At 50.2% G+C, this 11884-nt stretch overlaps 5 protein-coding genes across 12 annotated transcripts; 2 read left to right on the plus strand and 3 right to left on the minus strand.

Annotated features, from left to right (window-relative positions):
* The first annotated feature begins 12 nt into the window (after positions 1–12).
* Positions 13–6243, plus strand: PPTG_09205 (hypothetical protein). The gene has a single exon (XM_008904081.1). The coding sequence runs from the start codon at positions 46–48 to the stop codon at positions 4255–4257; it is 4212 nt and encodes a 1403-aa protein (XP_008902329.1). The 5' UTR covers positions 13–45; the 3' UTR covers positions 4258–6243.
* PPTG_09206 lies at positions 4152–6224 on the minus strand. 2 transcript variants are annotated; one of them, XM_008904083.1, is made up of 4 exons: positions 5622–6224; positions 5470–5552; positions 5183–5412; positions 4152–5120 (listed from the first exon to the last, which is right to left on the minus strand). In XM_008904083.1, exons 1-4 carry the CDS (start codon positions 6185–6187, stop codon positions 4290–4292), a joined length of 1710 nt encoding a protein of 569 aa, XP_008902331.1. In that variant the 5' UTR covers positions 6188–6224; the 3' UTR covers positions 4152–4289. The 2 variants fall into 2 exon arrangements, with proteins under 2 accessions (XP_008902331.1, XP_008902330.1); XM_008904082.1 differs by having other exon boundaries at positions 5183–5552.
* Positions 6244–6402: 159 nt separating the features above from the next.
* Positions 6403–10644, plus strand: PPTG_09207 (TKL protein kinase). 7 transcript variants are annotated; one of them, XM_008904085.1, is made up of 7 exons: positions 6403–6572; positions 6654–6719; positions 6782–6850; positions 6926–6994; positions 7066–7125; positions 7198–9211; positions 9303–10557. In XM_008904085.1, exons 1-6 carry the CDS (start codon positions 6412–6414, stop codon positions 8657–8659), a joined length of 1887 nt encoding a protein of 628 aa, XP_008902333.1. In that variant the 5' UTR covers positions 6403–6411; the 3' UTR covers positions 8660–9211; positions 9303–10557. The 7 variants fall into 7 exon arrangements, with proteins under 7 accessions (XP_008902333.1, XP_008902338.1, XP_008902337.1 ...); XM_008904090.1 differs by having other exon boundaries at positions 7198–10644; XM_008904089.1 differs by having other exon boundaries at positions 6654–6850; positions 7198–10613.
* Positions 8780–10297, minus strand: PPTG_09208 (hypothetical protein; the record flags this gene model as incomplete). The annotated part of the gene is made up of 1 exon (XM_008904091.1): positions 8780–10297. One exon carries the CDS (start codon positions 10295–10297, stop codon positions 8780–8782), a length of 1518 nt encoding a protein of 505 aa, XP_008902339.1.
* A 276-nt stretch (positions 10645–10920) lies between the features above and the next one.
* PPTG_22483 (hypothetical protein) lies at positions 10921–11625 on the minus strand (the record flags this gene model as incomplete). Its single annotated transcript, XM_008904335.1, has 1 exon — positions 10921–11625. The coding sequence occupies one exon, from the start codon at positions 11623–11625 to the stop codon at positions 11326–11328; it is 300 nt and encodes a 99-aa protein (XP_008902583.1). The 3' UTR covers positions 10921–11325.
* Between the last annotated feature and the right edge of the window lie 259 nt (positions 11626–11884).

Here is an 11884-nt window from a genome sequence, read left to right on the forward strand (position 1 = left end):
TGTGACATGACACATTTCCTTCTGTCTGGACCAGTGCGCGGCAAGATGGACATGCGGTCGAAGGCGTACCCGGCGCTGCCGGATTGCCGCGGTCTATGTCTGGTGATCCCGCGTGCCGGAGACCTGCGCTTCCGCCCGCAGATTCCAGCAGCCTTCAAGCAAAGGCTGTACATCCACGCGGATCCGCGCCGCCGCTTCTGGTACGCGCGCTTTCAAGTGCGGCGCAAATTCATCGTGATGTCGACGCAGGGAGACCTGTACGCCAAGACCAGCGTGGCCACCTTCACGATGGCTGACCTGCCGAAGCAGAACGTGCTCAGCATGCCTCGTGTGGCACGTGGAGACCTCGTGAAGGTGTTGGACCTCGTGCAGTGCTCAAGAAGTGAGGGGCAGCAATGGGAACTCGTATTCACGCGCTGGCGCAACGGAATGGAGACGTGGCTGCCGCTGGAGGTAGTGCAACTTTACGCGACCAATCTGCTGCAGGAATTCTTCGTCAACAGTATTAACTCGTGGGCCTTCCACGGCCGCTTGCAACCGGGAAACCTCTCAGCGTACCGAACAGAGGTGGAACTTTGGCTTTTTCACCCTGAATTCCAGGAATTCTACAAGCGATTACGCCTGAAGCGAGCAGGTGGTAGTACAGCGTCGAATCCGCAGCAGCAAGCAAGACAGACGTCGGATCGGGTACCTATTAAACCGGAGCAATTGACGGCTCCTGTAAATACTTCACATACATCGCCAGCACCACACCCAACGCAAACAGCACATCCACCAGCTCTTGTAACAACAGCGACGGAAAGTGACCCATCAGAAGCCGTGATTCGGGAATTTGAGCAGCGAAGACTTGCGAGGGAACGTCAGGAGCGTCAGGAACAACTTGATCGAGATCGCCAACAGCGGTTGCTACAAGCGCAGCAGCAAAGACAACGACAGCAACAACTACAGGAACAAGAACGCCAGTGGCGTCTTCAGCACGAACAACAAAGGAAAAGAGCGCACGAAGAGCTACAAAGAAGCCAAAAGGAATATCAGCAGCGGCTTCGAATGCAGCAGGAACGAGAAAAACTAATGGAATTGCAGCAGCAAGAGCATGGAAGGCAGCAGCGAGCAAAAGAACAAGAACAATTGCGCCAGAGGTTGCAACAGGACAAATCTCAGAAGAAGAAATCTGTTCACAAGCAGATACCTACACATCGGCAAGAAACGCCGATGCGAACGCAACTTCGACCTAAAGAACGGCCAAACAAGTCTGACTCTCACTCCTCCCAAAAGTCAAAAGATAAACATTCCAGCTCCATTTGGAATGATGGTGGGGATGATGAGTACGTTCCACCAGAGGCAAGCGACAGTGAGGATAGCGACACCGGTGAGGATAGCGAGGTGAGTGAGGACAGCTTACGTAGCCGGCCTATCCGAAAGCGCCGCCGAAAGCGATTATTATACTCCCAAGTAGAGCTTGAAGACGACGATGATGAAGACCTTCCAGACCTGTCACAGCCTCGAACCCGTCGACGGAAAACACTTCAAAGCAGTAGTGAAGATGGTTCTCCTGTTGGGACGCCTACGCGGGCAAGTAAAAAACGCAGAAGATTACGGAAGCCCGATTCGAATGGAGGAAAAAGTAGCGGTGTTGATGTTGACCTCACGCAGGTATCAGGTGATGAAGAAGAAACAGACAATTCAGTGGAGTTGCTGGCGGAAAATGGGGTTACCACGCCAGTACAATCGAATGGAGGAGAAGCTGGTGATGGTGAGGTTATTTCAGAACTTGATATTGATCTCGACGACGATTTAGACTTTGAGCCTTCAATACTTATTGGAAAGATTCAGTGCGTGTGCGGGGTTACCTCTGTTGGGGGGTATCGCGGACAATGGCTCCAGTGCTGGAAAGAAGATTGTGGTGTTTGGGAGCATGCCGACTGCGTTGGATATTTGACAAGTTTTGAAACCCGTCCACCTCTGAAGTACCTCTGTAGTCGTTGTGATCCTGAAGTATACTCGACACGCTGCATGAAAGCATCCCACCGAATACTGGATTGGCTATTTCAGTGTTGTGGCAGTAGGAACTCAAAGAAGTTGATGGATTTACTGGAAGACAACACTGGCGTTGCAAATCTCCCTTCCGACTGGAAAAATGCAAATTACGATAACAGGACTCTGGCGATGCATGCAGCACGTAATGGCCTTGTGAAGTGCTTGTTTTATTTGCTGGATAAGCGCAAGGTGAACCTTTTTGAGACGGATTCACGAAGTCGTAACGCACTGCACCACGCTGCGCTTGGGGGATCAGTCCGGTGCTGTCAGGCATTACTGAAACGCGATCGAAAACTGCTGCTTCACCAAGATTTGCGGGGGTGCATGCCTTTTCACTTAATGCTGCAATCAGCTAAAGTAAACCGTCTGTGCGTCCCATTTATCAGGGAGGACGCGGCGCTAGTGGGTATGGGTGACCTAGACTCCAATTTTCCGATTCACTATGCTTGCCAGGCTATCAACAAGAGCACAGTAGAGATATGCCAAATGATCTTCACTGCTCAGCCGTCAATGCTTCAGGAGAAGTCCAGCGATGGTTTGTATCCCCTGATGATTTTGTGCAAGGCAACTGACACTGCTACTGCAATACGAAATAGGGCAGTCAATGCGGGCGAAGTTTGCACAAGTGCGAAGGATATTATCGCGTTGATGCTTGATGTCGACGTGTTTGGAGACTGCTTGAACCAGACGGCACCTAACGGGTGGCCTCCACTTCATTTCGCTGCAGCGTCGGGCAATCACGAGCTTGTTACACATCTTTGTAATATTGGGCTCTGTGATGTGCAGCATGCTGCGAAGGGATCTGATCAAACAGCTCTTCACATTGCGGCACAGAACAATCATCCTCTGTGTGTCCGTGCACTTCTTCTGGAAGGATTAAATGTTGTGGCAAAGGATACAGATGGGTGGATTCCAATGCTGTACGCGCAGGATGCCGCCTGCGTTCAAGAATTTATGCACTACAAGCTGACAAAGCAGCTTTCGAGGCTGCATCGAATGCTGGGCAAATTCCAGCAGAGAGGGCTTGTCTGTCGGTGGCAGCGACGTGTAGCACGGGACCCGACCTGCTTTGATATTCTCAATGATTGGTGCCAGAGTGATACTGAGCGGATCGAGCGAATGGAAGGACTTTTACTGTCGAACCCTTTCTTACTTCGACTGGATAACAAGATGGATTATGTTTGGAAATACATTATCCAATCTATCAAGAACTCTCCTGGCCAGTGCTCGATTGGCCGTGAAAACGGAAAAGCGGGCACTCAGCAGTCAGGGCAGAAGAAGCTCGCTTTCACTTTCTCGCGCAAACACGGTTGTTTTTGGAAGCAATTCGTTGGTATGGGAATGAGGCTAGAGCCTGAAGACTTTCGTTTGCCTATAATTTTCTCCATTGACCGGAATCACACGAACAACCAAGGTGCCGAGAATCGAGAGGGTAATCTGAAGCTTGTGCTGATTCGACTTGCCGCTGGATTGCTCAAAGAAATGCCTGGTTTGCTTGTACGCGGTTCAAATTGCGATTTGGAGAAGAATCCACTGTCTGCAGACAAGGAGGAGCTGGCAGCTCAATTACTTGGCTTTTTCGTGCTGGGTGAGCTGGTTGCACACTTTGTGCTTTTTGCAGTGCCGTTGAGTGGAATTCTGGACTTCACTGCTGCGTTTCTGCGGTGCATCGCTTGCAAAGGGAGATATCGCCTGGCACATGATAAGCCTTGGAAAAACGCTGGGCGCTCCTTTGCTGCGGGATTCGAGGCTGTGCTGCCAGCAACCCTAGAGCTTTTTCACGCGGATGAACTTCGGGTGCTCTTTAATGGCCCAGAGACGAGCCTCAACGCTTTGCAGATTGACTGGAATTCCGCGGTTGATTGGAATATGTGCGGGCAAGAAGTAATGGGAGATAATGATGTCGAAAACGCGAAGACGTGGCTGCCTCGCTTGATGAATGAGCTGGTTGAGGAGGAGCAACAGCTTTTGTTGCTGTTTATGACGGGCACATTCCAGTTGGTAAACGAACGATTTTTTCGGTCTGAAGGGAGTTCTGGTCGTATTACTGTCGAGTCTTTCCCCGAGACTGACAGCATATTCGACCACGACGCCATGTTTCCTACGATGGAGCACAAACCAGATATACTACGACTTCCGTCATATTCATGCTACGAAGCTTTCAAGAAGGGGGTGCTAGCTGTCATTCGTCACACCGATAAAGCATTTCTTCCGGAATAATGTAAATGGAGTTTGAAACAACTGATTTGTGCTTACGGGAGTTCGAAGAGATAGTTCTGCAACAACGTGACTACTGGAATATCTATGAGCTCTGCAAAGAGATCGTCGACTTCCTCGCGCGTGCTCACACACTCCAATTCATCTGCTCGGAAGTTGAAAAGTGCAGCAGCAAAAACGGCAACGAGCTCTAATGAATCGTAGCCAATGACGCGGTCCCAGAGTAGGAGGACTTGATCAATGTCTAATACGCCCGAGAAAGCACTCTGAATCCACGAGAAGGCAATATCCAAAGGTGTGATGCCAATATTTCTGAGATGGAATACAACGGCGGGACTTGAGCGCGCGACAAGATCTTCAAACAACTTGCAAAGAGGAAAGATCGTTCCTCGTTCAGTACGGATAGCATTGAGCTTGCTCCAGTAGCGAGTGTACATCTCACGGAATACGTAGTAGATTTCTACAGGATCCGCGTAGAGATAAGCAAGTGGAGCCATGTACATGACGAGGCCACTGAAAGGCAACACTCCGTTTGGAGGGACTCGGCACTCGGTCACGTCAGGCGTGGCGTCGTCTGGCTGTAAATCTGCTGTTTGTGGAAGTCCAGCTCCAGACAGAGAACATGTCACGGTACCATTCACTTGCAGTGCGTGTGCCTTGACGTATGTATCCCGTGTGAATGCCATGAGTACGCTTTCGAGATGGTCTTGGAAAACGAAGTAGTCACAGCTGTCGATCGTTTGCTGGAGATCAAGCAAGTACATGTCGTCCGTGAGGTAGGCCCACTGCGCGGCATGCTTTTGTAAATGTTCGAAGTAGCTCCGATCCTGTGCGGTGACCGGTACCGACAGAGCCTGTCGCCATATCTGTTGACACGTAGAACCAAAGTGGTCATTTGAGTGATCATGGATTTTTGAAGTTATCCTACCTGGGGTCGCAAACTGACAGGGCATCCTGTCTTGGAGTACTGACGAGCCATTGACACACTTTGATGTGCTAGAACAAGATCGCCGACACGGTTTTTCTCAGCGATGAAAGCACTCCTTTGCGCTGGGAAAAGCTCATCCAGTCCAATTTGACCGTATCCAGGGGCTAGCTCTGGGAATAATCGTCGATATTCAGGAAAGGGTGGCGAATAGAGCTCAAACTGAATCGAACCTGCACCACCGCCGAGTGTCAGTTTCTGTGCAATGAAAGACAGAGCAGAGTGCATACCCCAAGTGCTTGGTGACAGCTCCATCGGCTCACGAGTTCGGTTGGGTGGCTCGATGGCTTGAAGTGAACGCAGCAGATCGATTCTAGTGTTAAAAGAATATTACGTCAAAAAGAAAGTATTGGTTTGGCCGACCGATAGCTTCATGACGTACCCGTCGTAGAGAAATCGTGCATTTAGTTTTTTGCTCAGCTTGGGAGATTTCATACTCTCCTCCTCGAGTGTGGCTGTCTGTCCATCATCGCGATCTGGTGTTTCCACGGTCGCTTTCGGGGCTATCAGTGGCCGTCCGAGCTCACTCGCAACCCTCAGCATCTCGTCGCTCGTGATTTTCTCCCAGTTGTCGCGCGCAGCCCGAACGACGTCGAGACTGCAACCATCCGCCATGCGCACCCCCGGCAGCAAAAGCCCATCGTTTGGCGAGCATCTCAACTGTTTCTTCGACGCTGCAGTTGCACTCTGCATGGCCTCGCAGTGCAGATCGATCACCGTGCGCTTGATGAGCCCAAGCAGCCCCATCTTTTCCAGCAGGCAGTACATGAGCGGATTGTCCAGTGTTTGCAGACTCTGCACCTGATCTACCGAATACTGCTGCTGTGTGAGCTCCATTTTGACAGCGTGCTTCCACTCTTTCACTTGGTCCAGAGCTGCCAGCCGTTCTGCCAGCAAAATCGCTTTTTCCTCGAGCCCCATTTCCTTCTCGTAGCGCACTGCCACCATCGCTCAAAAGGCACACTTCAACTCGTTTCTGAACGTCATAAAGCACTTTTTCTGGAAAAAAAGCTCTTGCCTTGCATTCAGACGAAAAAAAACCATTAAATTTTTAATTTTTTTTTCGTCTGAATGCCATCCCGGCCAATCACACGACTCTCCTTTGCCCATCGTACTTAAACGAATGGTAAATATTTTTATGATTTTTTTTTCGTCCACAACGCAAATTGACCATGAGGCTCTTGGTGTTGTTGGCGCTGCTGCTATCGCCGTCGCGAGCCTTTTTCTTCAACCACCCAAGTATTAACGGTGACTCGTACAGCTACAAGGGAGATGGCAATGTCCCTGACCACCCCGAAAGCCTTTTCCAGCTGGATGACACCTTCACCGACGTGTGCGTGGCTGCAGTCTGTACATTTGCTTTAAAGAACGCCAAATTGCTGATACTTTTGGTCGTATTACGCTTGGACTACAGCACGCTGGAAAACTGGGATTTGAGCAGAGTCGCGGTTCTCAAGCTGCCCCCCACAATCCAGAAATTGTACGACTGTAAATCTGAATTGGAACGCACGAAGGATGCTGTTACTAAAGTAAATTCTGCAGGAGCCTCATCAAGTGCAAGCTGTCTGTCATCCCTGATGAAGTGCGAATGCTGGAGAACTTGCAGGAGCTGTACGATGGCACAGTGCTCTCTATATTCATGTTGAAGACTGACGAATCTGTGCTAAATGGTGATGGCCTTGGCAGAAATGTAGCGGAGAACCAATTGGAAGCCTTTGACGGTGTATTTACAACCTCTTCGTCTTTGATTGAGTTGTACGTTCTGTAAATGGCGACAATTGCTATGTATGAGCGGGTAACTAACCGTTTGCCCCATATTTCCTTAGGAATGTTTCACACAACGCTCTCCAAACCTTCAACATACCGTTGCCACATCTGACGACTCTGTAAGTTATGATATGACACATATTGTTTTGTTTAGCTACTCTAACGCGTGAATTATACCTTGCTTCGACCAGAGATCTATCCTCCAATGTCCTAACTGAGTTCCCCAACGCAGTGTTTGCATCGTCTCAGTTGGACAGCTTCCGCATTTCTGGCAATGGGTTCGAGATCGTAACGTTGTCGACGGCGCAGTATGACTTCTTCGCTGGTTTATCTGATTTTCAGGCCGCTTTCGCCGACGTGTCAACCTGTGCGTCTGGGTCTCTCGTTTATCTTCAAGGAAAAGGTGTATGTCGCTTGGATATTGCAGCAGAAGAAGACCCTGCAATTGTGATGCGAGATCACGGGGCGGATAAGGAGGAGCCCTCAACTCCAATGGCGACGGTCGGGGTGGTAATTCCACACTTGCCGATTCCAAGCAACAACATCACCAAGAAGTATATCATCGCAGCAATTATCGTGCTGATGGTCATCGGTATGATTGCTGGTGTGATCGCTCTGATATCGCTTGGAATTGTCGGTGGCATTGCACGCGCAGTCTACGAGTATATCGGCAGGTGGCAGAAAAAGCGCCACCGTGAAGGTATTCACGAGAACACGCCTTTGTTTTTCGACCAGGCAGCTCGAGCAAGCTATCAGAAGGAGATGGATGCGGTTGACAAGTTGTTCCCATCCAATGACCCGGTTCTTGTGACGTGGCGCATTGATTATGATAGCGTTACACTTGTGAAGAAGATTGCTCAAGGTGCGTTCGGTGAGGTGTGGGTGGGTCATTACCGCAATGATCGAGTAGCTGTGAAGAGGTTGATTCAAGACCAGGTGTCACTGGCGACTAGTGAAGCGTTTTTGCGTGAGATCAAATTGATGGCGTGGCTAGAGCACCCGAAGATTGTCCAGTTCGTGGGTGTCGCGTGGACAAAGCTGGTTGACATGCTCGCCGTGATTGAATACATGGATGGCGGAGATCTACGAACGTTGTTAGATAAGAAATCCCCCAAGAAGCTTCCGTGGCAGGAGGGTGGTCTGAAGCTACAGTACGCCCGTGACACAATTGATGCAGTTGTGTATCTACACTCGTTAAGCGTCGTGATTATTCACCGTGATCTCAAGTCCCGAAATATTCTACTCGATTCCAAGAAGGGAGCTAAGCTTGGCGATTTCGGGGTTTCGGCTACTAAACGACAGCACGATATGACTGCCGGCGTAGGCACTGCCCGTTGGCTCGCTCCTGAAATCGCACGAGGGGAAGATAAATACACAGAGGCTGTCGATGTGTATTCCTTCGGCATCATTCTCTCCGAACTGGACACGCATCAACTACCGTTCGGGGATGCTAAAACGAGCGCAGGGGCCCCACTTAACGATATGGCTATCCTTCAAGGCGTTTCATCTGGTACACTGCAAGTCACACTGTCTCCTACGTGTCCTTCCAACCTCGAGGCACTTGCCAGGAGTTGCATGAACTTGGATCCTGCTCAGCGTCCAACTGCTGCCCAGGTGGCCTACGAACTGCGAAAATCAGATTTACTTCTTTAACATTGAGCGTGAAGATTAAGCAGTTCAAACTGAGCAAGCATTAAATGCAACAGGAACGAGAAATACGAGGGAGTTGTACTGGAATTCGTGAACTCTGATTTCTGACTGGTAAGTTGTGATTTACCGAAGTCGACAACCATCGTGGATGTTAGTAGTCGGCGGTTGAGTAGTATCGGTTGGACTGTCGGGTGTTTGCGTTGAAGGTGCGTCTGCTGTCTCAAACGGAGTAGTGGTGGGCGCTTCTGTTGTTGGGACTTCAGTGCTTGGACTTGCCATAATCGTCGCCAGCGGCGGAGCGGACGAAAGTGCTGTTGTTGGCAACGTTGACGACTGACCGGGACACTGGAAGCGGCTGTCCGAAACTGAGGGGCACGCTTCATTTGCAGAGCTATCACTTGGCCACTGGAACTGACGAAGGCCAGGAGAGCCAGCAGGGCAAGTGGATGTTTCAACATGGTTCGGAGGGACCTCATAGGTGCTGAGTGTTGGCTGCCTCGAGCCGTCGTACGATGCAAACGCCTGCCTGAGGAAATCAAAGTTCGGAAAACGCTGGTACGTGCAGTTTATGCCTGCGTCCGTGCAGTCTGCTGGCGAGAAGTAACCCAGCCCGTAATTCTGCGGGCCGTACGTTGTGAACGGATAGGGGGACGTTGACATGGAGTTGGCATTCTCCGTCGAGTACTCGAATGCGATACCACCAGCGAAGTAGTCACTGTACTCCGGTAGGTTCATGAACACAGCATCGTGGAACGTACGCTGCGCCTCGAAGCCGTCCACAGTGGGGAATGCTGGACTGACACAGCCGAACTCGGTGAGCACAACGGGGATGGAGTAATCGTAGCTTTTGAAGCTGTCGCGCAGCATGTTGAATCCCGTGGCCTTGGCCGGGTCCGAGATGTCGTCGCAGTGTACGTACGTGTTGATGCCGTACCATTGTGCGTTCTCGAGCTCGTCACTCTCGTCGGTGCGACAGTTGTAGTACTGCGCGTTTTCATCTCGGTCGGTATCGGCCACGACGAGACCCACAGGCACTCGACGTAAGTTAGGGCACGACTGGATGAAGGCACGCATGTCCCGGATGAACTTCTTCTGGCACGGCGCGTTCCACGTCCAGGGGTTGCCTCCCGTACGGTGGTTGATCTCGTTACCTCCGCTAAACGCCAAGACGTTATCGAAGCGCGCGAACTGTTTGATAATCTTCTCTCCGCGTGTCTTATAGGACGCGGGGTAGCACGTAGGCGCAGAATCAGCCGTAATCTCACACCCTTCGCAGTTGGCGCCGAGATCGACGACAACGTAGATCCCCGCGGACTGCAGTGTGCACATGAAATCCGTGTGATCGACGTCCGGGTCAACGGCGTAAAGTCGGATAACGTTGGCTCCGAGCGCCATGAACTGCGGTACATCTCGCTGCCAGATGTGCTTGAAATCGTTTGAGAAGAGATCGAGGTTGTTTATGTCGAGGGGGCCGGTGTTGGGTCTGGGGTAGTAGTTGACGCCTCTGATAGCGAAGTAGTCACCTGTGACCGAGTCAAAGAAGCGGTTACCCTTGATGATCGCCGGGTTTATTGCGGCCGTGAGAGCAGGGATAAGGACTTGGAGTCCACTTAGGATTAGTATGGCTTTTGGAAACAGCATGTCTGTGTGCGGGTGGTTGTGGTGTGGTTGCTGAAGGTGCTTTGTGAAATGAGGAGACTGCGCGGATTCGGCAACTAAGCTCATAAGTCTACACTATGGGAAGGGCGAAGTGGCCGTAGTTGCGACGGCAACGCTGACCGCCCCGCTTCCCATTTTCTCGGTGGAAGCGGGGGTAACGACGTCGTGATGGCTTCTTGGCCTTCCTCTAGATGCTCTGTCTGCGGGAAGACTGACAAACTAATAGATAGATTGAGATAGCTACGTTATGCTGCCGAGCAGTGATGCTGAGCGTCGACTTTCCTTGACGCATACTCCTTGTTCTTATAAATACTATCATTTAAGGATAATTGTAAAATGTGACTGACGAATTCGATCCGGTCTGGTTCTGATAATGATCCATTTTGTTCTTGAATTTCTGACAATTATCAGATCTAAACCGTAGGCGAACCTTGAGCCCTATATTAGAATTTTTGGGAAATAGTAATCTGCTCAGTATAACTGCAGAATACTACTAAACTACTATTATATTTAAAAAAAATAATTGCGAGTTTTTACATTTGGTAGAACTTTAATTTATAACAGATTATAGTATCATTCTTAGAACCAATTCAAGTATATTAGTAGTACTATATTGTTTATATTAATGACGCGGCAATCGTAAGCTAGCTAACCAATGCAGCACCAGTACATTACCATGCCATGACGCAGTGAGTACGCGCCGATTTCGCTGCCTTCCTACTGTTTTAAGCGGCACATGCATTTCCGCGCGGAGGTTATCGGTTCGTGTGCGCAAGTTGTTCCTGTCAGCTCCACCGGTCGAGAAAACGCACTCATGGAGTGCCTTGGAAGGAGCTCGTTCAAGTCAAAGTCGACCTAATGCTGCAACGGCCGGAAAGCGGGTACTATCAACATTTTGTAGCCAACGGATGATATCAACATGCTTGCAGATGGTTTCAACCCTCCAGCAGACGACGTTGTCACGTCAAACAAGTTGCAGCGGGGTAAAGTAGCTCTTTGATCTCGACTCGTCATCTGAATGAAGCGCTGCAACAGAGACCCAGTCGTCTGTGTACTGCCCCACTCTCCAAACCCTTGTCGGCCTGGTCATGAAAAGACCCCGAGGAAACAACGCCGACAACGTCGGTCTGGATTGGAGCTCCGTAAATCATCTTCTCGCCATTGGTGTTGGAACAAGATCCAGGCGCGTCGATGACTGTATTCTCACTTGCAGTGCCAGAGCTAGCGTGAAGCGAGTTAAACACCTCACCGTGTACATTGACGAGAAAAGCATTGCCGGCTGCAATGATCTGCCAGCTATTATCCTTCATCAACGTCTTCGTTATCAAGAAGCTCACTCGTTTGTGATCTTGTCGGTCGAATCGAAGAATCAACCTATAATTTGGTCGTAGGTCCGACAAGAGTACTAGGACGGTCTCAGCAGTGCTTATAGCGGTACGCTTCTCGCCAGTGAGGTCGCTGAGATCGGCAACAGTGTAACGTAGAGGAAGCTTGTGTTGCAGGATGCAAATTGGAAAGTGATATTAGTAAATTAAAAGTCTGCACTCTTTTGTGTCTAGACTATCTACT

This window comes from Phytophthora parasitica (genome assembly GCF_000247585.1).
Source record: "Phytophthora parasitica INRA-310 unplaced genomic scaffold supercont2.17, whole genome shotgun sequence".
In the NCBI taxonomy this organism is placed as follows: domain Eukaryota; phylum Oomycota; class Peronosporomycetes; order Peronosporales; family Peronosporaceae; genus Phytophthora; species Phytophthora nicotianae.